Source organism: Delphinapterus leucas, chromosome 18 (genome assembly GCF_059928025.1).
Source record: "Delphinapterus leucas isolate spDelLeu-1000000601 "Yukka" chromosome 18, BTC_Dleu_Yukka2, whole genome shotgun sequence".
NCBI classification, from domain to species: Eukaryota; Metazoa; Chordata; class Mammalia; order Artiodactyla; family Monodontidae; genus Delphinapterus; species Delphinapterus leucas.
In genome coordinates this window covers 30,529,050-30,552,231 of record NC_143146.1, presented here as the reverse complement: position 1 = coordinate 30,552,231, position 23,182 = coordinate 30,529,050, and the positions used below count along the sequence as shown (strand labels likewise).

Below are 23,182 nucleotides of genomic sequence, written 5' to 3'. Positions count from 1 at the left end.
TAGTATAAACTCTCCTTTTTTCTGGTTAACCTCCTGCCACTAGACCACAAGCTCATTGTGGACAAGGACTGTATCTTCTCCACCTCTGAATACTCAGCATCTAGCTTGGCTTACACAAATTACTTGTTGAGTGAATGAATAAAAGGGGTGGAACCAAGACTCAGATCTAAAATATCTCACCTTAAACCCAGTGCTTTTCTCAATATATCAAAGCGAGTAAGAGTGATGCAACATGGTAGAGGACTAAATAATTCAGGTGGCAGATTTCCTATTTGTAATCCAGCCCAGGTGGGGTGGGAAATGCTGAAATGGTGATAAAATGGGTAAATTAACATGGATATTAAGAGACCATTCTACCTAAGCCTACACTGGCTCTTCAAACTACTACATATAGTACAAAATACTTAAAAGATTTAGTCCTAAAGTTAGCAAGAAGATACAGTATCCTTTTACTGAAATCCAAACATGCTTGAAAATATTCTGAAACATATTTTTATGTAAACACATTCATATCATATCCACCAATAAGTGCCTTTAATCCTTTTATTTGGGAGCTAACCCAATTTTAAAATTTTGTATTTTCTTATCCTCTTACTCCCTCTTGCTGTCTATGAGGGGGCATAAAAAACAAACGGGGTAGAATGCAGTACTGTCAGTGTGGTTGTCTTTTTTTACATTTATCAGCAAAAGGCTCCATTGGGAAAGAAGTTGAAAATTAGTACTGAATGACTGACCATGTACTTTCATAAATGTTTCTAAAAATTATCTTTGTTGTCTCTGATTCAAAGAATTATCAGTGTGCAAATTTTAAGTAGCAACAATCCAACCCGTGCAGATTTTATAAAGGACTCTAGCCAAGACCTTCTTCTCTTTTACTACGAACAAAAGTAAAACCAATAAGCCAAGGAAACTGCAGCAATGTATTTATTGGAAATGAACTAGACATTACATTAATAGGATGAAGATGTAACAATGCATGAAGCATAATCGTTGCAACATTTAAAAGATCACAAAAGAAAAATTCATTTTCAAAAGAAATATTGTATCCAAGACAACTTAAGCTCCGAACACCGTAATACAACTCTAACGCTGACTTTGAACACCCAGAATAAAATTTATTTTAAACGGAACAACTGAAAGGAAAAGTTTCTTTTCCCAACTTGAAGATTCCCTGGCTACCACCTGTGTATTACACATGAGGTAATTTTCATCACCAGACAGTAACCAGATAATATTTGTCATATTCCTCATAGGAAAATACCTCTCCTACAAATAGAGAAATTTGAGGGAAATTATCCCAGGTAATCCATCTGTGATGATACAAGTACTGCAAAAAGCAGTAACGAAAAATATTGTTTGGAAAGGCAAAAACGCTGTTATCAACTTTCCGAGGCACTATCATAGAATCATCTCTGAAATGGAGAAATTCCATGTGTAACTCAATTTTTAAGTTACTTTCCTTCCATTCACCCAGCATGCATGAATGTCTACGCATAATCTATCTGTAGACTGAGAAAGTCAGGCGTCCAAATGCAGAGTTGTAGGTTTCAGAAGGGCTTTCTCAGCTTTCAACAGCTTACTTAAAATATTCCACAGTTCTCATAAATTGTCACATGGAAGGGGAAAATGATTACAAGCTTATCAGACCTGTCAATTGGCAAAAAAAAAACAAAACAAAACACAACGTATCTCAACACAGTACATCATCTTTAGAAAACCAATCATAATTTCATTTCCTTATCCTCCATTTAAGGTAGAGAGAACTAAGGTAAGAGTGCCTACATTTTAGAGGGAAATGGCAAATCCTTATCACCAACTGTGGCACCAAGTAAAGGGGAGTTCATTCACAACTGTAGGAATAATTTGAATAAAAAGGTAGAAAGTAGATCTAGACAATTTAGGTCCTAAATTAAATTTTTGAGGACTGATATTTTTAGTTTAAGTAACAATGCTGGTCTAATTTACTAGAAAATTAGTAGTGTTCTCTTTCACTTTGAGCTGGGTGGGCAAACTCAGCCACAGTCTTGCTTTCTCCTTCCACACACCTAAAGTAATGCCTGACCAGACTCAAAATGTATGTAGATGCAACATGCTCGTTGGCACAAAGCAGGCAGCAGGGGACGGCCCCTACGTTCCTGAAAAACCCATAAGGAGCCTGACTGGCAATCATTTTCCTCATATACATGTATATATATATTAAAAATGTCAGTAGATTTTAAGACAGATGCACATAAAGCTACACAAATGTTTCCACCTCTCCAGCAATGAGTGAAACATGCTGTTCTTTGGAGAAAAAAATACATTCATTTTTTTCAAGTATATTTCAATATACAAAGATGTTCTAGCTTTGTTTCACTACAAAAACAAATGATTTCACATGGGTCCAAGGGGAATTTCATTTTAACTTCCCTTTGGTTTGGATTTCATGAAGTGTTGATTTTTTTTAAAAAACTGCTCTAAATATACATCTACTCCTTTATGTGAAAGCATGAACTCTTTATGTCCATTATATATATATGTACATAGTCAACAAGGACAGCAAAAAACAGTCTACATATGTACAATGGCTTAGAACTGGCATGCTCTAAGGAGAGCGAGGGTTACCGGCTCTGACTTGGGCTCGGAACCAGTTCAGTGGTTCTGTCAGCTCTGGGCCAGCAGCATGCACACTCCTTCTGTCGGTAACATCCTCAGAGCACTTCTGGCTGGGGTGGCACGTCTTCAGTTACGGCTTGTTTCCTGTCTTGGCTTTGCTGTTAGGGTTGCAGTTGAAGTCTCTCAGCAGCGGTTCGCAATTGGCCAGAGCGTCTGCTGGCAGCAGCTTCCGAATATGATTCACTGCCTTTTGATAAGCCATTTTCTCTTGTTCCAGGGTCCGGATCAAAGACTTCATTTTGGTCTCTCTGGTTAAAAGATTTTCCAGGTTGGATTCCAAGGTCTGGATTTTAGCATGAGCTATCTGTTTGGGGCAAGAAAAAAAAATCCTCCAAATCAAAAATTTGAAGGTTTTGGTTCTTCATCATAGCAGCAGCCAGACCTTACATATGTTAACTAATCATGTCATATTCCTTAATAAAACAGTATAAGAAGCAAATACTCTGAAACCTCCCATGAAATGGAGATTTCTTTAGGTTTCTCAAAAAATATAACTAGGGTACTAACAAAATACATCTCATTTCACTGAATACACCAAAAATGCAAAATTAAATCAACATCCCACAGTGGTGAGGTTCCTCACTCCACACACAGGTCTTCTCCTGGAGTGACTGGAATCTGACAGGGAGAAACAGGAGATTGCTGACTGCCCTGAAGTACTAAAAGAGGCTTTTTGCCCTCTGAGTGGAAATGCAGGGTTTCCTCAACACATACTTGGGACCCTATCAGTTTTAACGGGTGTCGGGTGTGCCCACGTAACTTGGGAACCCAGAGGTGATGAGAACATTGAACTGTGAGTGAAAAAGTCTGTAACCATTAATAAAAATCATTATAATATAAAGCAGGTGCAAACCCACTTTCCCTAAGAAGGAAATGCTCAATTAATCACCACTGAAACATCCTAGCAATAAGGGTCAATACCCCAACTGTTTTTCTTTCTGAAAATAGAGATTGTTGGCTCTTTTTTGGAACAGGAAAAGGCATAAAATTTTCTATGGGCCAGAGCTAACGTAGATGAAGCGAAGGAAGCCTGAGTTCCTTCTCTGGGAGCAACTACTCTAGAGACCCTCATTTCTCAGCTGTTTCTCTCCTAGCTATCTTTGTCAGAGGATTCACTGCACATCGAAGCAGAGTTTTAGTGTCCTCTAGTGTGGGGACATGCGCCGTGCTGGGGAAGTGGCGGGTAAGCAGAAACCAATGAGCCGTGGAACACTTAAGCTCTAACTCAGCACTTAAGCTCCACCTTCCCCAACCCCCAGCCCCCAGCCTCACCTTCTTACCTCCCCATCCTCTGGTCACACTGAAGCCCCACCCCTCAGGGCTTGGATACACAGCGCACTTCATACAGGTTGCAGGTGCATAATATTAATTTATACTAAATCGCTTATCACATTGGTAAGGGTTCATTGACAAATAGCTAATATTTTATATTCCAAAATAACTATAAACTCCTTGATGGCACAGATTATGCGTCACCAATTTTTTAATTCAATTCTCTCAAAAATGTCTCCTTTTCTTTCCATTTCTGTGAGTTTTACTCTAGACAGCTGTCATCATCCCCAGTCAGATTTCTGCAAATACTTGCTAGCTGGTCGCCCTACCTTCTCTCCCCACCTTCTCTCCCCATTCTAATCTGTCCTTATCAAGATTTCCAGATTGATCTTTCTAAAATATGGTTCAAAAACTTCGACAGATTTCCTTCTCAACATGATTAAAGCCGTGTTCTTCTGCTTGACCCTGAAAGTTATCTACAATTCTGTCTCCATCCTGTTTATCCCACTTCTTTCCAACGTAAATCTTTTTTTGTTTTTTTTTTTTTGCGGTACGTGGGCCTCTCACTGTTGTGGCCTCTTCCATTGCAGAGCACAGGCTCTGGACACGCAGGCTCAGCGGCCATGGCTCACGGGCCCAGCCGTTCCGCAGCATGTGGGATCTTCCCGGACCGGGGCACGAACCTGCATCCCCTAGCATCGGCAGGCGGACTCGCAACCACTGCGCCACCAGGGAAGCCCCAACGTAAATCTTAAACTGATGTTAAGCTTCCTCTACTGCTCTGCCACATCCTCCTTATTTAAACACCCACTACTCCTCATTCCTTTCTCCCACCAACCCTCCGGAGTCCAGCTCCAGGCCAAGTCCCCTAGAGCTTTCCCAGCTTCCTATAGTCAATCCCTCCTCCCTTGAACTGAAACCAAACATGTACAACACCCAGTAAGTATTGAACGAGATTCTTTCAGCTGCCATTTAACTATTTTGTGAGAGCAGATTTCCTCTCTCAATTGGTACTCAAATTGATATGTGCATTTGCAGCCCCCAGAGCACTTGGACACAGTCCGATACACAGGCCCACAGTCAGCAATGGTTCAATCCACACCACAGCTCTGTCCTTTCTGGTATGGTTCTGTGCAGGCAAGGAGGCATCCAAGTGCGTTTTTGATCAAATTGTTATCTCTTTACCTGTAATTTTTCTAGGAGGTCCATGTTTTGTCTTTTCAGTTGGCTGTTGGCCCTCTCCAACTTCTCCATGGGTTCGCTCTCCTCGCAGGGATAGGAAGATTCCTGGAGCTCATCCTGCAGCACGTGATACTCCACCTCATAGGCGTGTAACTGTTTAGAAATATCCATCTCAAAAACCTGCCATGAAAACACCGTGGGTTAGTCTGACCTTCGGGATGTGCACCAAGATACAGTCTGTGTATCTAGGGTACTTCAGGTAGATTTCCCAATACTTATTAATGAAGAATAGTATGACATATCAAAAGGAAGAATAACAAGTGTGACTGTCAAGTTAGGGACAAACAGATGATTTCTATACAATTGAAACATTCTCATGATAAGTCCAAGACTCTAGAAAAAGTTAATGCTCAAAGAAATTTTGCAACTAAAATATACATAATCTAGGAATGGTCTCCCAAAATGTAGCCCACCACATAAACAACATTAGTTACTGAGTAACTCTTCCCTGAGTTAGAGATCATCTTTGCTGGTTATAAGCACAATTGCGAAGGGTATTTCTATAATAATGAGACCAAAAGCCTTTCTAATTGTTTGTCAATGGGGCAGAAAGGTCTTATGCTAAATATTTTCATCTACTTGCTAATCCATGTGAGCCTCTTGGAAGTCACTAACATATCCTACCATAGAGAGAATCTTCTAAATTCAAAATCTTCAGAAACCCTGGGCACTGTACAGAGCTATTTATTTGGGGCTACCTCTGCTCTCCCATATCGCCACCCATTAGGAACAGTTTGCTTAGAAGTCAGAGGACAGGCAACTCCTCCTCAGTCTAAACTGGTGAGGGAAAGTGAGGCCACAGCTGCCATTTAAGCATCTGTATCTACACTAACAGTGTAGGGAGAAAAGAAACCTACAGTGAGAAAACTCTCACTTGCTTACTTACCCTCCTACTGTTAGAGATACTCAAATCTTAGAATTTAAATGATATTTCAAGACAACCTGGTTATTCCCCTCAAACAAGCATCATCTTTTCCCTATGCAGTGGGTATGAACACAAAGGACTACTACACAACCATTAAAAATGAGGGTATGGATCTACATTTATTGGCATGGAAAAATATCCAATACTCTGCAAATATTTTAAAAATCAGGTTATACAACAGCATGTATAGTAAGATTTCACTTAAGTAAAACTGTATACATATTTATTTGTGTATGTAATTAAAGAGAGATTATAAAAGGATGTTTAAAAGGCTTTAAATCTCAAGGTGTTGAGATCTGTAGTTACTTTTATTTTCTTCTTGGTGCTGTTCTGCATTATTTGTGTTTTTTACAGTGACCATAAATAAACTTTATTTATTTATTCATCAAAGCCTCCTTTAATATTAACAATTCATTGCATATTCAACTCTATTTGTTAGAAAATTATCTCTAATATCAAGTCCAAATCTATAGCCTATAAATTCTATCCATTAATCGTAGTAATAATCTCTAAAGCTAGGCAATTCCCTCATTAATTTTAGAAGAGAGGTGATCTGATTTCAAATCAGTTATCATCTCTCTCTAAAAGCACAATTGCTGCTTGCCAGTCCAAAAAGATATTTCTGAAAAATTAGTAAACAAGTGAATGTGTAAGTAAAATTTATATTTTTCAGTTTCCAGAGCTTTTTTTTTTTTTTTCTGTATGCGGGCCTCTCACTGTTGTGGCCTTTTCCGTTGCAGAACACAGGCTCCGGACGCTCAGGCTCAGCGGCCATGGCTCACGGGCCCAGCTGCTCCGCGGCATGTGGGATCTTTCTGGACCGGGGCACGAACCCGTGTCCCCTGCATCGGCAGGCGGACTCTCAACCACTGCGCCACCAGGGAAGCCCCAGAGCATTTTAACAAATAAAAACTGTTCATAGATATTTACAGAATAATCTGCTTGTGATTTCAATTCCACGTAGTGGAAAGAAAATTTTATGTGTAATAATACGAGTTTTTCTTACAGAGTGAATAATAGTGTACAAAATTCTTCAACTGAATTGGTTACATTTGCTCCTAAAAATGATGTTATTCCCATTTTGCAGGAGAGGAAGTTGAAACTCAGAGAGGTTGTAACTTGCCCAAAGTCACACAGCTAGTAGATAGCTGGACACCAGCACAAGATCTCAAACTCCTTTTCTCTTGCTCCAAACTGTCTTTTATCTGCTACCCTAAGGGCCTCTAGGAAAGTGGTAAATTTAAATGTTATCAATACTCATAAGGCATGACTGCTGTATCTACAAATCTGGTCTTAAGTGTATTCCTGTCATCTGAACAACAATATATAACTGCCACTTACCTGGTCCCTATGAAGAGCCAGGGACTAGATATACGGTGCGCTGATTACCCTCCATTTGCTTCCTAGATCCATTCTCTGCCCTCATCCATTCTCTGAACCCTGGGAGGCAGATCCCTGTGACCTGTTTTCCTTGTTGCAGGCTTCTGGTTAGGTATGGCCAATGGGAAAAGTCATCAGGAGATCAAAAGGGGTAGGGGAAAGAGGTCGGGTACTTCTTCCCTGCTCCTTCCCTGTCTGGCTCACCAAGAGCACAGCAACCTCCAGAGTTCTGGTACTCACTAGGCCTGGTAACATTGTTCTGTCATCCTTCTCCTGATGGGAGAAGCATCATGAGTATGAACAGTTTCCCTCTGTTACTAGTTCCTGGGTACCTAGACATCTGTGCCCAGTTCCCTTAACCCTGCCTACACCCCTGTAAATGGTACCTTCCTTTGAATCATTGGAGGTAGACTCTGTTTCCTGCAAGGGACCCTGACTGATACAGCAAGTCTCATTTAAACCACACAAAACCTCTTAGATCAGAATTGTCTCATTTTGGAGGTGAGAATACGAGGGTTCAGAAGATTAGGGTGATGTGTGCAAGCCAAACAACTAATAAAGATCTAGAAACTGATGTAAACCCAAGACTGTCTATTTCTAAAGTCTGTGCTCTTGTCACATATACTCCTTATATATTTTAAAACAGAATTAACAATATTACAGAGATGAGTCTCAGCTTACTTATTTATTAGGTACTCCTAACTCTGTCAGTTCTATCTTCAGTCTCACCATTGGTCTAAGTTGGAAGGTTCCTGAAAAACTCATGATGTAGCACTGAACCACCTTGCCCAGACACAGCCTCACAAACAATGTCACAAGGGAGAAATTACACAATAGTCTCGTTTCTAGATAAAATGTATTTGATCAAATCAAAAAGAAAAAATCCCTGTCAAGCAAAACTACATCTTTATGTTAAAACATTTAATAAATAGTAGAGAAACTGCTGTCTCATCTTATATCTTATTATTACCATTTAACTCATACCTGGGTGATAAGTTTTTCCATTTCAGAGGAATTCATATCAGGGAGCGTGCTTTTAAGGAATTCAACAATATTTTCAAAGTTTTCACATTCCATTATGAGTGCCTCTTGGTTGCTCAGCAGGCTGAGGGCAACCTTAAATATAACTTCAGTTCCCTGAAGAAAAATAATATCTGAAAAAAAGAGATATAATTTTCATGATCAAAATTATGCATCTACTATTGTAAAAAGTGACCTCTGTGTGTTAATGGGTTTTTTGGTGTGTGGTTTTTGTGTGTGTGTGTGTGTGTGTGTGTGTGTGTGTGTGTTGTTTTAATTACTGCAACAGAACCACAGAATATTTTGCAAAATAAAACTGGTCAAAATCACCTAGATTTGAAATAAATAATAATATGACTGGAACAAATAAACAGTTGTTTAAATATTCTTACTTATTTAGGAACCTCAGATAAGGGCAGGGTAAAAAGAAAAAGATAAATTATATATCTGTTTGTCCATGCATTTATAATTTTTACTGCCAAATTTAATGGACACTAGGTATACCTCAAAAACACTGAATCCATTGATATTTAGATTTTTCTTCACAAAGGGAATACAGAAACAAATCAACATAACCAATTAGGACTATTTAAACTCTCATGACCAGAATAAAAAACTAAATGGACCAGTTAATATGTGTGCAAGCCAAACAACTAATAAAAGAGCTAGAAACTGATGTAAACCCGAGACTGTCTAATTCTAAAGACTGTACTAGAGCAGCAATTTAAAAAAAAAAAAAAAACTTTAAAAGAAAAATCAAAACCAGTATATAACCTAAATCAGAAGAGAAAAGCTACCCTAACCCTGAACTTTGCTTCCTAACAAATACAAACATGCAATAGTTTTGAAAAGTACTAAATGCTTTTGTATGAGTGTTCCTCTCAATCCATGCCATTCCACAATCAATAATAAAGAGGGGGTCGTTAAAAATGAGGGAGCCGTGGAACAATTACTTCAAACATGGTCATTCTTCTTGCTCATGCATCTTTCCCTTTGCTGACGGTCTCTATTCTTCACTAAATTCTAAGAAAAGAATGGAGCACCTATCGTAGAGTTGACAGCATCATTCATATTCTCTTAGCAAAAAACAGACGACTGGGGAGATTTGTTTCCTGAATTCTGTTATCAAGCTTCCAAGGGTAAATCAAAGAGAGATACCCTAAGTAATTAGAGATACCTTAAATATTTTGATTTGATAAGCTATTTTCTGAGAAGCAAATATATAAATGAAAAGATTTATAGAAGACCCATAAATAGGAACCCAAGCTCCAAAGAAAACTTCCCTGGAGAAAAGCAATCGTGTATACTCAAGAAGAGAAATTTGGTAAACATTTGATTCCCTGCATCTCGGTTATACTCTTTTGCTGCACTTTGCCTATAAATTTTATTAGTGCTAATGCAGTGTTTAACCTTTAAAACCACAGCCCCCAATAAGAAAGACACTGTAGGGCTTCCCTGGCGGCGCGGTGGTTGAGAGTCTGCCTGCCAATGCAGGGGACACGGGTTTGTGCCCCGGTCCAGGAAGATCCCACATGCCGCGGAGCAGCTGGGCTGAGCCTGCACATCCGGAGCCTGTGCTCCACAACGGGAGAGGCCACAACAGTGAGAGGCCCGCATACCGCAAAAAAAAAAAAAAAAAAAAAAAAAACCCAAAATGCCATTAGAAACAACATTGGAACAGGTACTTCTGTTAACCCAGTTAGAGAACATGTTTCTCTGTGTTTTGAATCCAGGTTGAAGAGGACAGTGGGGAAGGAAAATAAAAAGAGGTAGTAAAGATGTGTTTAAAAATCTAAAAAATCATACAGAGTAAATCCTTAATTCATTATACTGTGATTTTTTAGGTATAAAAGGAAATAAGAACTCCATTACAGCTTACTCAAATATAGAAGCTCAATTCTTCTTTCGCTTTGAATTTCAATTTTATTTAAGACCAATATGGTTTCAAATTACTCTCAGAACAGAGCCAGACTTATTTACTAAATTCCACTAGCAATTTGCGATTCTGTGTAATGCTTGATAAAACAATTGGAGCACCTTATGGCTAGAAGTATATCCCTTGGAATAAATAACACTGTTTCACTGGATCATCAGCATCTCTTACCAAAAACTCTGGCTACAAATCCTAATGGAAATTGAGAGGCAAACAATGTGAGGAACCAGGGGGCAGCATAAAGACTGGGGCTGATTTCATTTTCTTCAAGATGATTGTAGAGATCTCTGTGATAGTCATGAAGGAGCCTGGACAGCTGGTACATTTGAATCTAAAGTTAATTTGGAGAAAAAAAATAAAATATTATGCATTTATCTGAGTGTACATAAAATACACTAACTTTAATTTTATAACTCTAATATTTAATAATTAATTCACAGATATTTGATAAATTTGAATCTAAAGTTAATTTGGAGAAGAAAAATAAAATACTATGCATTTATCTGAGTACATAAATACACTAACTTTAATTTTATTACTCTAATATTTAATAACTAATTCACATATATTTGAGAAATAAAAGTAGTATTTTTTAAACTTTTTAATTTATGTTGGAGTATAGTTGTTTAACAATGTTGCATTAGTTTCGGGTGTACAGCAAAGTGATTCAGTTATACATATACATGTATCTATTCTTTTTCAAATTCTTTTCCCATTTAGGTGGTTACATAATATTGAGCATAGATCCCTGTGCTATACAGTAGGTCCTTGTTGGGTATCTATTTTATTTTATTTTTAACATCTTTATTGGAGTAAAACTGCTTTACAATGGTGTGTTAGTTTCTGCTGTATGACAGAGTGAATCAGCTATATGTATACATATATCCCCATATATCCTCCCTCTTGTATCTCCTTCCCTCCCTCCCTATCCCACCCCTCTAGGCTGTCACCAAGCACTGAGCTGATCTCCCTGTGCTAGGCGGCTGCTTCCCACTAGCTATCTATTTTACATTGGTTAGTATATATAAGTCCATGCCACTCTCTCACTTCGTCCCAGCTTACCCTTCCCCCTCCCTGTGTCCTCAAGTCCATTCTCTACATCTGCATCTTTATTCCTGTCCTGCCCCTAGTTTCTTCAGAACCATTTTCTTTTTTTTTTTTTTAGATTCCATATATATGTGTTAGCAGACGGTATTTATTTTTCTCTTTCTGACTTACTTCACTCTGTATGACAGACTCTAGGTCCATCCACCTCACTACAAATAACTCAATTTCGTTTCTTTTTATGGCTGAGTAATATTCCATTGTATATATGTGTCCCACCTTCTTTATCCATTCATCTGTCGATGGACACCTAGGTTGCTTCCATGTCCTGGCTATTGTAAGTAGAGCTGCAATGAACATTGTGGTACATGACTCTTGTTGAATTACAGTTTTCTCAGGGTATTTGTCCAGTAGTGGGATTGCTGGGTCATATGGTAGTTCTGGTTTTAGTTTTTTAAGGAAACTCCATACTGTTCTCCATAGTGGCTCTATCAATTTACATTCCCACCAACAGTGCAAGAGGGTTCCCTTCTCTCCACCCTCTCCAGCATTTATTGTTTGTAGATTTTTTGATGATGGCCATTCTGACTGATGTGAGGTGATACCTCAATGTAGTTTTGATTTGCATTTCTCTAATGATTAGTGATGCTGAGTATCCTTTCATGTGTTTGTTGGCAATCTGTATATCTTCTTTGGAGAAATGTCTATTTAGGTCTTCTGCCCATTTTTGGATTGGGTTGTTTGTTTTGTTTTTGATATTGAGCTGCATGAGCTGCTTGCATATTTTGGAGATTAATCCTTTGTCAGTTGCTTCATTTGCAAATATTTTCTCCCATTCTCAGGGTTGTCTTTGCGTCCTGTTGATGGTTTCCTTTGCAGCAGTGTGTAGATGTCAATCCCAGACTCCCTAACTATCCCTTCCCCCCACCCTTCTCCTCTGGTAACCATAAGTTCATTCTCTAAGTCTGTGAGTCTGTTTCTGTTTTGTAAATAAGTTCATTTGTATCATTTCTTTTTAGCTATAGTGGCACAATGCGTTAGAATGCAGTACTTACACAGTACTGTTTTATTTTATTATTATGTTCACAAATCCAAGTTCATTTAACTGAGTTCATAAAGCAAGTCAGTGTAAGTCCATCTACAACTATGGAGCACATTTCTCTATCATGAGTGTTTTGGTATCACCATTCGTACACGGAAATGGTAATTTTTCCTCATGTAGGAAGGTATTGCTTTTGGAATTTAAATCAGAACTGCCCTGGCTCAGGACTCTCATGGAAGGCACATCCTAATTTCAGACCAATTCCAGAAAAGCTTCCATTCTAAGGAATCTACCACATCCAGTTCAGAAGCAAGAACTTCTCTCTTTGCTGAGCCCAGCATCGGATTTATGATGGAACTTGCCAGGCAGTCTGCACTGCTAAGATACTGTTAGGCTTCCAAGGTTATGGAGCCAAAAGCTCGAGCTGTGATTTCTAATATCCAAGGTATTCCAGCAGCATATTTTTCTTGACAGAGGAGATTAAAGCAAAAAGTGCAGTCTGGGGCTTCCCTGGTGGCGCAGTGGTTGAGAGTCCACCTGCCGATGCAGGGGACACGGGTTCGTGCCCCGGTCCGGGAAGATCCCACATGCCGTGGAGCGGCTGGGCCCGTGAGCCATGGCCGCTGAGCCTGCGCGTCCGGAGCCTGTGCTCCGCAACGGGAGAGGGCACAGCAGTGAGACGCCCGCGTATCGCAAAAAAAAAAAAAAAAAAAAAGTGCCGTCTGAATGTTTCTAGTACTGACAGAAGAAATTATTTTATTTGGCTACTGAGTTGATTACTCATATTTCAAAAAAGAAATTATAAGCAGCTTATAGTAACTTTTAAACTCTCATGCTTGGGGTAGCTAAAAGTAAAGCAGTAGTAAATAATAAACAAATCTGTGATTTGTGCTTTAATTTAAATTTTTATCTACACAGTAACAGATTGAGTAGTGGGTCCTTGATCAGTTATATCAGCTTCACTTTTTGGTGTGAAATACATCCAACATTTTATTAAATCTAGCAGAACTTCTTTCTCTAGAAGATATCATCCTTAAGTAGTTAGTTCTATAAAAATGCCTTAAAAATAGCCAATTATATTGTGAATTCAACAAACAACTGTTTTTCAGAGCACAAAACTAAAAATCAAAGTACTAGACATAAATATAGCAAACGTTTGATCTCTAGAGCACATATCTGTGCAAGCTATGGTTCCACAGAAGCTGTAAAAGGAAAGAATTAAAGAGCCACAGGAAGTCATAACTCTAAAATAAGAAGCGTAGCAGCAGTCAAACAAAGAGGCTTAAAACAATGAGATTAGAGGGCTTCCCTGGTGGCACAGGGGTTAAGAGTCTGCCTGCCAATGCAGGAGACATGTGTTCGAGCCCTGGTCCGAGAGGATCCCACATGCCAGGAGCAACTAGGCCCGTGCGCCACAACTACTGAGCCTGCACTCTAGAGCCCGCGAGCCACAACTACTGAGGCCCGCACACCTAGAGCCCTGCTCCACAGCTTCTCCGCAGTGAGGAACCCACGCACCACAGCGAGGAAGGGCCCCCGCTCACCACAACTAGAGAGGGCCCGCGCGCAGCAACGAAGACCCAGCGCTGCCAAAAAAATAAAAATAAATTTAAAAAAGAGAGAGAGAGATTATAATCTCATTAACTCATGTTGGAAAAAAATGATATATTTCCCTTAGGCCATTTACAATTTTAAAACTAGAAATACTGGGCTCTATCAATTAAAAAAATTGGTATTTTTGGTAGCTCAAAATTAAGAGAACTCTCATTAGCAGAATAAAAAGAAAGCCTAAAAAATAAAAAAAAAAAGAAAGCTGTTCAGCTATGATCTTAACACAGAAGCAATACTTTTTTTTTATAGAACCTTACTTTTTTTCTACATTCTAAACTAGAGGTTAAGAACATTTCTTCCATCAAGGTGTATTTACATTAAATTTCTTTTGACAAATAAAACACAATTTAGTCTTCATTCAAAGGAAACTTTCATAATAAGATGCCATTTGCTGAGAATAAATCATTCTTCAAATCTACCTTACACACAACATGAAAATCTTCCAGTGGAAGAGACAGAACTGGAGGAAGGGAGATGCAGAGTGTAGCAGAGAGAAGATGGAAAAAAGTAGAGACCAAAGACTTCAGATAAAAAGATATAATGCTTTACACTTAACACAGAAAATGGCAGACACAAAATGTGATGGGCCATAGTTAAAAGAGACCTCGACCCCCTCCCTTTACAGATAAGCTCAGTGCCTGCAGTGCCCAACCCCAAACCACACAGGTAATCAGAAATCCTATCAAGTGATCCCAAGCCTGCTGCCACTTCCACTTCTGAACACCATATTGATTGGATAAGAAACACTTTCTATTCTAGAAAGTAGAAAAGTGTTGCATCTCACTTTATAGATCAAAAAGTTCTACTTTCCCAGAATAAGGTCCCCAATCTCATGGTCTATAAGAACACTGCCCCCAAAGATTCTTAAACATCTTCACTTTCATAATTATAGACAGAAAATATTTCTTGGTAATTGTGGGTCATATTAAATCAATGTATAAATCCAGTTTATATGAATTTTTATGATGTCAAATGGATGAGGAATTTTTAAATTGAAAAATGATTGCATTTTTAAAGTGAAAGCTGTATCTACCCTTTTATTCATGAACCAAGACTACATGCTACTCACAAATACTTTTCATTCTTTGAAATTTTAATGATAGATCGCAAACTGTTATTTTTGAAAATCAGACCTATTGAACTCCTTACAAGGGCACCAATGCTTCCCACCCGATATGACACAGTAAACTGTTTAGAAATAAAGTAAAAAATAAAACCTTTCACAGTCATTACTATTTCACTTGTGGAATGTTTATAGACCTATGCATAGTTATCAACTAGGAATCACTGTATTTGATTTCTGTATCCTGGTGAACACCCTTCATATGAATTCACAGCTGAAACCCAACATTGAGAGCAAAGCCCTATTTCCCTGCCAAAACTTTCATATTGAAGAAGTAATGAAAAACGGAGCATTCCCTCTCCACTCATCCTTTCAAGAAAATACCACTTACTATAATATTCATAAAGTGAAAACAAAGTCCTTTTTTGTCCATGGATTGGTAAGACTGAAATACTAAATGTAAAAACTGATCATTGGGAATCAGGAAAAAGTATATTTTAAAAGCATTTAAAAAATATTTTAGTTCTTATCTAAAGCATAACATTATGACTAACTGGGCATCATGCCTATCTCATTTCAAAGGAGGAGAACCCGGACATTCTTCCCTTTAAAGCCTTCCTTTATATTCTTAATGACCAAAAGCTTTATATTGCAAGGTAGTGGCTGTTTAAGATAGCATATCTACAGAGAAAATTTAAACTTTTTGTTAGAAAACAATATGTTAAGGAAAGTGAAGTTTAAACTAGAGAGGAGAAATGTGTAAACAGGGAGTTTGAAATAGGTTGAATACAGCCGTGGCAGTGAATACCCTACTTAACTGAAAAATCTTAATGGTGCTTCTTCAGGGCATGATAAGAAAAGCAGACTGAAAAAGTACTGCTGACTCTGAACACTTTTTCCTCTATAAGGGCCTGTCTGACCTTAAGATAAAGCAGGGGAGACATGGAAAGTTCATGAAGAAGCATGATATAGATACCTGCCGTTTACACACTCAGAGAATAAAACATTATATTTTCAGATTTCAAACAAAATATCTATGATTTTTTTCAACTGACAAGGTAAGGAAAAGTGAATAAAGTTGACTTGATACTTTCTCCAGGTAACTCATAGACTTAGGAAACAGAGACTTAAGTACACACTAGAATGGCTTATTTATTTACTTCAGAAACTAAGGAAAAGTTACTCTGCATATGGATGTCGTACACTTAGAGGTTTAGAAACATCGCAAATCCCACACTGAAACCATGAACTAAAACACGCCTCTACATTTATCCAAGTTCCAAGACAACGGGCCCAAATTTCTTTAAATCTTAACTGTAATTTAGAAGAGGGCTCCCGCTAAGATTTCTGGTGAGAGTGTTACACATTCCTTGTGAAGATCTGCCACTCACCTGTAGTGACATCATGTCAGGTCGGTACTGCTTGCGAAAGCCCAGGTCATACATGAGGAATTTCAGCATTTCAAAGGCTTGTTCTTCACTCATGTGCAGAAGCAGGACTCCAGCCACAAAGCTGATCCCCTGACAGTAACCCACTTCTTTGTCCAGCAATGAGTAGGCTTTCAAGAGGTTAAAGAGAGAGAGCTGCCCTGCCCCAAGCTGTGCTGAAAAGTAAGGATGAGTAGGAAATGTCCTCCCTGCAGAAGAAAAGAAAAATATTTTTGAGATGACCTGATGCTTTGGAGACCAGAGTGAAATTGCAATTCAGTGATTTCCAGGAATAAATAAACGCTCTTTTCCAAACTACTGAATGCTGCTCGGAGCACCCCTCTAACTAACAGTCTCTCTCCCTCTAGCCAGTCCCAAGTCCTACCTGCCAGACCATCACCCCATCTCCATGTATATGATAGGGGAGCAAACATTCAATGCTAACCAGCGCTTCTTTTTAGGAAAAAAAATTCCACAAACAAATCAAAGACATATTCAGGAGAGATCCCAGGAGAACAGAATATAAAACTTATTCTGACTATAAATCAAGGCTAATTCTAAGTTCACATAAAAACTACCTGCTAACTGAAATCAGAATTCTACAGGAGGTATCATATGATTTAGAAAGAAATCTTAGTGGTCCATAGCAGACTCCTTTCTGCTTTTCTTGTATTATGACACTAGAGGGACTTCCTAGGGTTGCTTTGTTTTACATTCAGCCTATCATTCAGAAAATACTTTTTTCAAATATTTTTGGCTTTGTTTCTTAAACTACTTCCATGAGCCACGTAGACCTCTTTTCTTTTTTCAGTATATCCAAGAAGGTCAAGGATAGTGAAGGGTCAAGCTGATTTTAAATAAATTCCCCTCTAAAATTCACCTCTGTGTACAAAATTACCATAGAGACACTTCAGCAAGCTAGTCCCGGATTTTCTAAAAAGTTGGTACTAAACGCTGAAACAAACCCATCTTCACCACCAAAGCTGTGTACAGTGCTTCGGGACTTTCCTTGTGCCATGAAAATGAAGGGGATGTTAACTTCCTTGTGAAATGATTACTCATGTCAGTTAGAACTTGTAAGAAGGCCAGATTTTTAAATGTTTCCCACCAGATATGCTTAAAAGTGATTTTTCACCTAGGAACTGATAAGATTAATTCTGCAGAGCAAATAAGGGGAAGATATGAGAATATAACAAGAACACACTGAGGAAACACAGATGGCTACAAGCAAAGTCAAATAAGCAATTTTTAAAATTATCATTTTACTTTCTCACTTAAAATGCTTGCTACAGAAAACTATAAATATACCGTCCGTCCGTGACATTAGCTCCATTTTTTTCCGACCAGCCTTTTCCCTGTAATGTGATCTCACCATCTCCTTCTCTTTAAGGATATCTTGACTAGCTCTAAATACGACATCCCAATTTCTAGTCTCATCAATTTCCGGTCACAGAACCACCGATCTGCAGAGGCCCATAGTTCACTGTCCTTATTTAAGAGACAGGATTGAAACTCAGAAGCAAAGTAATTTGCTTAAAACTACTGTTCAGTGATAGAATCGGGACAAAAACTGAAGTTTTCAGTTTCTCTGTAAAATTCTCCATTTCAATTCTATTGGGCTCAAAAACTATTAACTGAGTTGGCCTTTTCCCAACAAAAGCTGTTTGTCATCCAAAAGGAGCAGAGGTCCGTTTTGGCCTGTGATTTTTATATATCCTAAAATAAGATGAGCCTGAATTAAAAGTAATCCCTTGTTTTCCCAAATGGGCTCAAATAACGTATCTGGCCACCTTAAATATATCAACCTTTAGGAATACAGATGAAATAATCCAAATGTCAATGTACAATATTTAATCCAGTAAGTTAGATATTTTAAAAGAATAAAATACATTAATCTAGAGAAAAATTAGAGACATATACTTTTTAAAATCACACCATTTTTACTTTCCATAAGTTATTTGAAATTCAGCGTTTAAAAGGATGACTTTATGATGCTGCCACTGGAAATGCACATAACATTAGGACAGCTAAGTTTTCTTTCATCCTATAAGGATGTATTCATGATTTCCACAACATAACCACATATTGTATTGATTCTTAAAGGCTTACTCCAAAGCTTGTTTTCAGCAATATGTCCAGGAATACTTAGTAGACCTTTGTTAAATTTTCTGGTGCCCCTTTAAACCTATTCTAACCTATTTCAAGACCAGTGTTGACCAAGCTAATAATTATCTATCCCAAACAAAAGTCAGTTGTTCGAAAAACAGGAACTGAGAGCACCCAATAATATGACCTTTACAATGATTCAAATACAAGATTTTTCAGAGGACAAGTCTGAGGATGAAAACTTCACTTTATATTCAAGCATTTAGGGTATCTTCAACCAGACATAAGGCCAACTTGCCCGCAGGAAAGGACAAAGCCAGAAACTCTGCAGACCAATAGTTTGTCTTTATCAAAACTAAAAACAAATAGAAAACCCCCAAAAACTCAACAAAAGGACCTATTATTTACTTTTGTAAATTATAATCAATATGGCAAACATACCTAAATCCACGAGAATAGCATGCTGCTGAACCGTGAGCTGCTTTAAAAGCTCTTTATAGGATGTGTCAGGAGGTTGTTGTTTATTAGGCAATCTGTGTCTTAGACGATACTGCAAAGCTAGGAACTGCCAGATTTCTCCTCGTCGACTTTTGGGAACACCTACAGTCAAAGAGATAAGAAAGCAAGGTCTTGAACACTGGAATGAAGGTGCTAAATCACAGTTGATTAACTATGTAATGCATGAAAATAGGCAGCTCTACTGTCCTGCGTTCCACCCTATAATCACACAGTACGATGTAGTGACAGAAGCATATTTTGAAAAGTTTAATCCTGTAGCTGGTGTCTTGCAAAAGAAAACCCTCAAATAACAAGGATAATAATGGCAATATTAACAAGAACAGCTGCCACCACTGATTGAGAGCCTAATACAACATTTATTGAGGACAGTTAGTTTCTGAGCATTGTAATTACAGAAACTGCACCTAATTTATTCACAGGTGCTCAGAAAACAACCTAATGAGGCAGGTAATTACTATTATCTACACTTTACAGATGGCGAAGCTGAGGCAGAAAGAAGCTAAGTAACTTGCCCAAGTTCTCACAGCTAGTGCAGTTTAGAACTCTAGTTTCAGAGGCCAAATTCTGAAATACTGAAATGTATTACTGCCTATTTTCACCTTTTATTTGGTTTGAAGCTGGTAATAAATGCTAATATTCATACTCTGATTTCTAAATAGCTGTCATTAAAAAGTAACTTTGTAAAAAAGAATTAAATAGCATTCTTATATGGTCCACAAGAAAATGAAATAATAAAAATGGTAAGTACAATATGAAGGCAGTGCTCCAGAACATCATTCAGCCTTTGAGAAGAAAATAGCTAGCATAATTGCTATATTCATGTATAATGAAACACTAACTCCAGTCTGCTTGAAAACCAAAACAAGCAATTTGAAGTATGCTAAAAGTATGTTTTTTTTTATGCCAAGGGACATGAAATACAGCACTGGGAGGGACAGAATTCAAATCTGTACAGTGCAGGCAACTTTATTTCACTGTTTTCAGTCCAAAAAGACTAGATATGGAATAGGTTCCTGAGCTCCAGCTGGGTAGAGAAAGGTATAATGGCACTGATCTCTTTGGGATGCAATGTAACAGTCTGCAGAAGCTCAAAGTATTATTGTCCAAAAGGCATAACTCAGGCTCACGAACATGAATTCTAAGGCCCTCTACAGGGTATACCTCCAAACCACCTTTTTATAGTTCCATCACCTCCCGTTCCCTGCCACACTAAGTGTATATACTAAGTATCTAGCTATACTCAGTGTAGGGCCATAAGAAGCTTATGGTGATTTTCACACTTCCAGTTTCTTGTTCCTACTGTTGCGTTTATGAAACTCCAAGCTCCTCCAGTTGATTGCCTAGTGTATCTCTACTTGTCTTTTTTTTTTTCTTGCGGTATGCGGGCCTCTCACTGTTGTGGCCTCTCCCGTTGCGGAGCACAGGCTCCCGCACCGGGGCACGAACCCATGTCCCCTGCATCGGCAGGCGGACTCTCAACCACTGCGCCACCAGGGAAGCCCTATTTGTCTTTTAAGGATGAGCCTGAATACCATTCTTCTGCAGAAACTCTCCCTAACATCTCTAGGAGTAAGAAGTCCCTTTCCATATGCTATATGACTCAGACTGCACCATTACCATATTGGATTACAGTTAGCACTATACTGTATGTTTGTCTAGTTTCCTCACTTAGATGGTGAGCTCCCTGAGAATAGTTAGCATACTTTCATCTCTGTATGATGAAGTCCAAGAATATACCTCTCTACTCATATATTTGTTGAATGAATGAATGAATGAATGATCTTGTGCAAAAAGTCATTTTTAGAGGGTAACTTTCATTAGCCCATTAAATGAATCATTGATAACAGGAGAGGGCTGTCTTGTTATCCATCCAGTAACAATTCTACAAAAAAGTAATTCACTTTAATTAAATATTTATTGAGCATCTAACATATAGCAGAGACTAGAGCATGGCACTGAGGATACCTCATCACTGAGAGATGAATAAATCCATTCTCAGGAAAATTAGTCTCATTCATTCATTCAATAAATAACTTATGCAAGATGCTCTCTTAGGTGCTAGGAGTATGGGGGGTGGAGTGAGAAAACATGAAACAGATATACACATAGATACAAAGTTATAAATTATCATAAGCACAATTAAAGGGAAAGAATCATGAGAAAGAATAATAAAACAAAACTAATTTACTGGGGGAGAGGGGCACTCTGAGGAAATGGTATTTGAACTGAGAGCTGAGAGATAATACGATTCTCCAGGCTGGGAGTGTAGGCAGCAATCACTTTGGGAAGAAGGATGTACGGAGGCCCTGAGAGGTGCAGAGAAAGAGAGGGACAAAGGAGGAGGGAGAAGAAGATGAGGTGGAAAGAAAAGGAGACGGGAAATGGGGAGAAGGTAGAGAGGATGGAAGAGGGAGGGTAGGGAGAGCTGGAGCATCCCTGCAAGAAATAGCCTGTGCCAGACTGGGACCCAAAGTAGTTAGCATCCCTGAAGCACAGGCTACAAGGCAGGGGAGGTTAAAAAGTGAGATGAGGGCCTCCCTGGGGGCGCAGTGGTTGAGAGTCCGCCTGCCGATACAGGGGACACGGGTTCGCGCTCCGGTCCGGGAGGATCCCACATGCCACGGAGCGGCTGGGCCCGTGAGCCATGGCCACTGAGCCTGCGCGTTCGGAGCCTGTGCTCCGCAACGGGAGAGGCCACAACAGTGAGGGGCCCGCGTACCGGGAAAAAAAAAAAAGTGAGATGAAAGATGAAGGAGAAATCATGGAGGGCCTTGGGCACAATGCTGAGAAGTTTAAACTCTGTTCTATAAGAAATGGGAAGATGAACACCCCCAAAACATGTTTGAGTCATACCAAAGAACAGTATGCTCTACATCTCACACATTCTATTAGCCACTATTTTGTCTCCCAAGTAATGCAGTCAGCGAAAATCTCTGGGATTTCCATATCTTCAAGGAAAAAAACCATGTATCAGGTTTGTAAGTGTAGCATCTTACAAAATTAATTTTAATTTAAACTTAATTGGGCAACAGTTTCACATTACCATAGTCTTTTAAAACAAGATTCATGATCAGGTTATTTTGGGTACTTTGGGATCTTTATTTATGCAGGTCATAGAGATTCTCATTTTAATACAGTTAATCTGAGTCACAGAAACTGCGTCTAAGCAATTCACATATTAGTTTTAATTTTAAATTTAAGACGTTTAAATATCAGCCATTTTATATGACAGAGCAGAAATGCAATATAAGGCTAAATAAAAGCGTTTTTCTAAAATAAATAAAAGAATGGATGGTAGGAAAACTAATTGCTAATAATATATATCTGTACAAACATGTACATGAATATACACATATATTTATATTATAAATAAACACTTCTGAGCAAATGACAAATGAGTCAAGTTTAAAAGCCTGAGATATTTTTACGGATATGATCAAAGATTTGTACTAATGCATGTGATCTTTCCTTGGCAAACAACAACACTGAGTTGAAACAGCTGGTGAAGAGGCAGGAAACTGTAGAAAAGGTGCCTGCTGTCTCCTCAGGGACAGAATATCTCCATTAGTACCACGTGCTTACCAATACAGTCACCAACTACAGGCAGAAACAAAGTCCTCTCCTTTTTTATAGGCAAAGCACGAAGAGAAAATTATGCCTAGGCTGCACGAATCAAAAAAATTTCTGAAGCTTTTCAAAAAAGAAAAAAGATTGATTGAGATGATCCAAGATACCTTCTTTAAGAGAAGTATGAATATCTTCCATATCACATCTGATTTTAGTTCTGCAGTTTAACAACTTCTTATCCCAGGTTATTAAGACCTCCTTCTGACATACTCCAACTTCTTCATAATCCAATTTAATTTTTCTGGACTGGAGTTCATCTCTGCTTGCTAAGGAAGACAGAATTTACATAAGACCTATATGCTTTTAAAACACAGTA

At 38.5% G+C, this 23,182-nt stretch overlaps 1 protein-coding gene across 9 annotated transcripts in view; it reads right to left on the bottom strand.

Moving 5' to 3' along the window:
* Window positions 1–906: 906 nt before the first annotated feature.
* Window positions 907–23,182, bottom strand: part of TBC1D4 (TBC1 domain family member 4) — a 247,029-nt gene continuing 224,753 nt past the window's right edge. For all 9 annotated transcript variants that reach the window (XM_089899442.1, XM_089899441.1, XM_022577030.2 and 6 more), the window contains 7 exons: window positions 22,974–23,132; window positions 19,162–19,320; window positions 16,579–16,823; window positions 10,599–10,758; window positions 8,459–8,628; window positions 5,113–5,289; window positions 907–2,959 (listed from right to left, as the gene is read on the bottom strand). In XM_089899442.1, coding sequence (XP_089755568.1) covers window positions 2,726–2,959; window positions 5,113–5,289; window positions 8,459–8,628; window positions 10,599–10,758; window positions 16,579–16,823; window positions 19,162–19,320; window positions 22,974–23,132 — 1,304 coding nt within the window. In that variant the 3' untranslated portion in view covers window positions 907–2,725. The remainder of the gene's footprint in view (window positions 2,960–5,112; window positions 5,290–8,458; window positions 8,629–10,598; window positions 10,759–16,578; window positions 16,824–19,161; window positions 19,321–22,973; window positions 23,133–23,182) is intronic.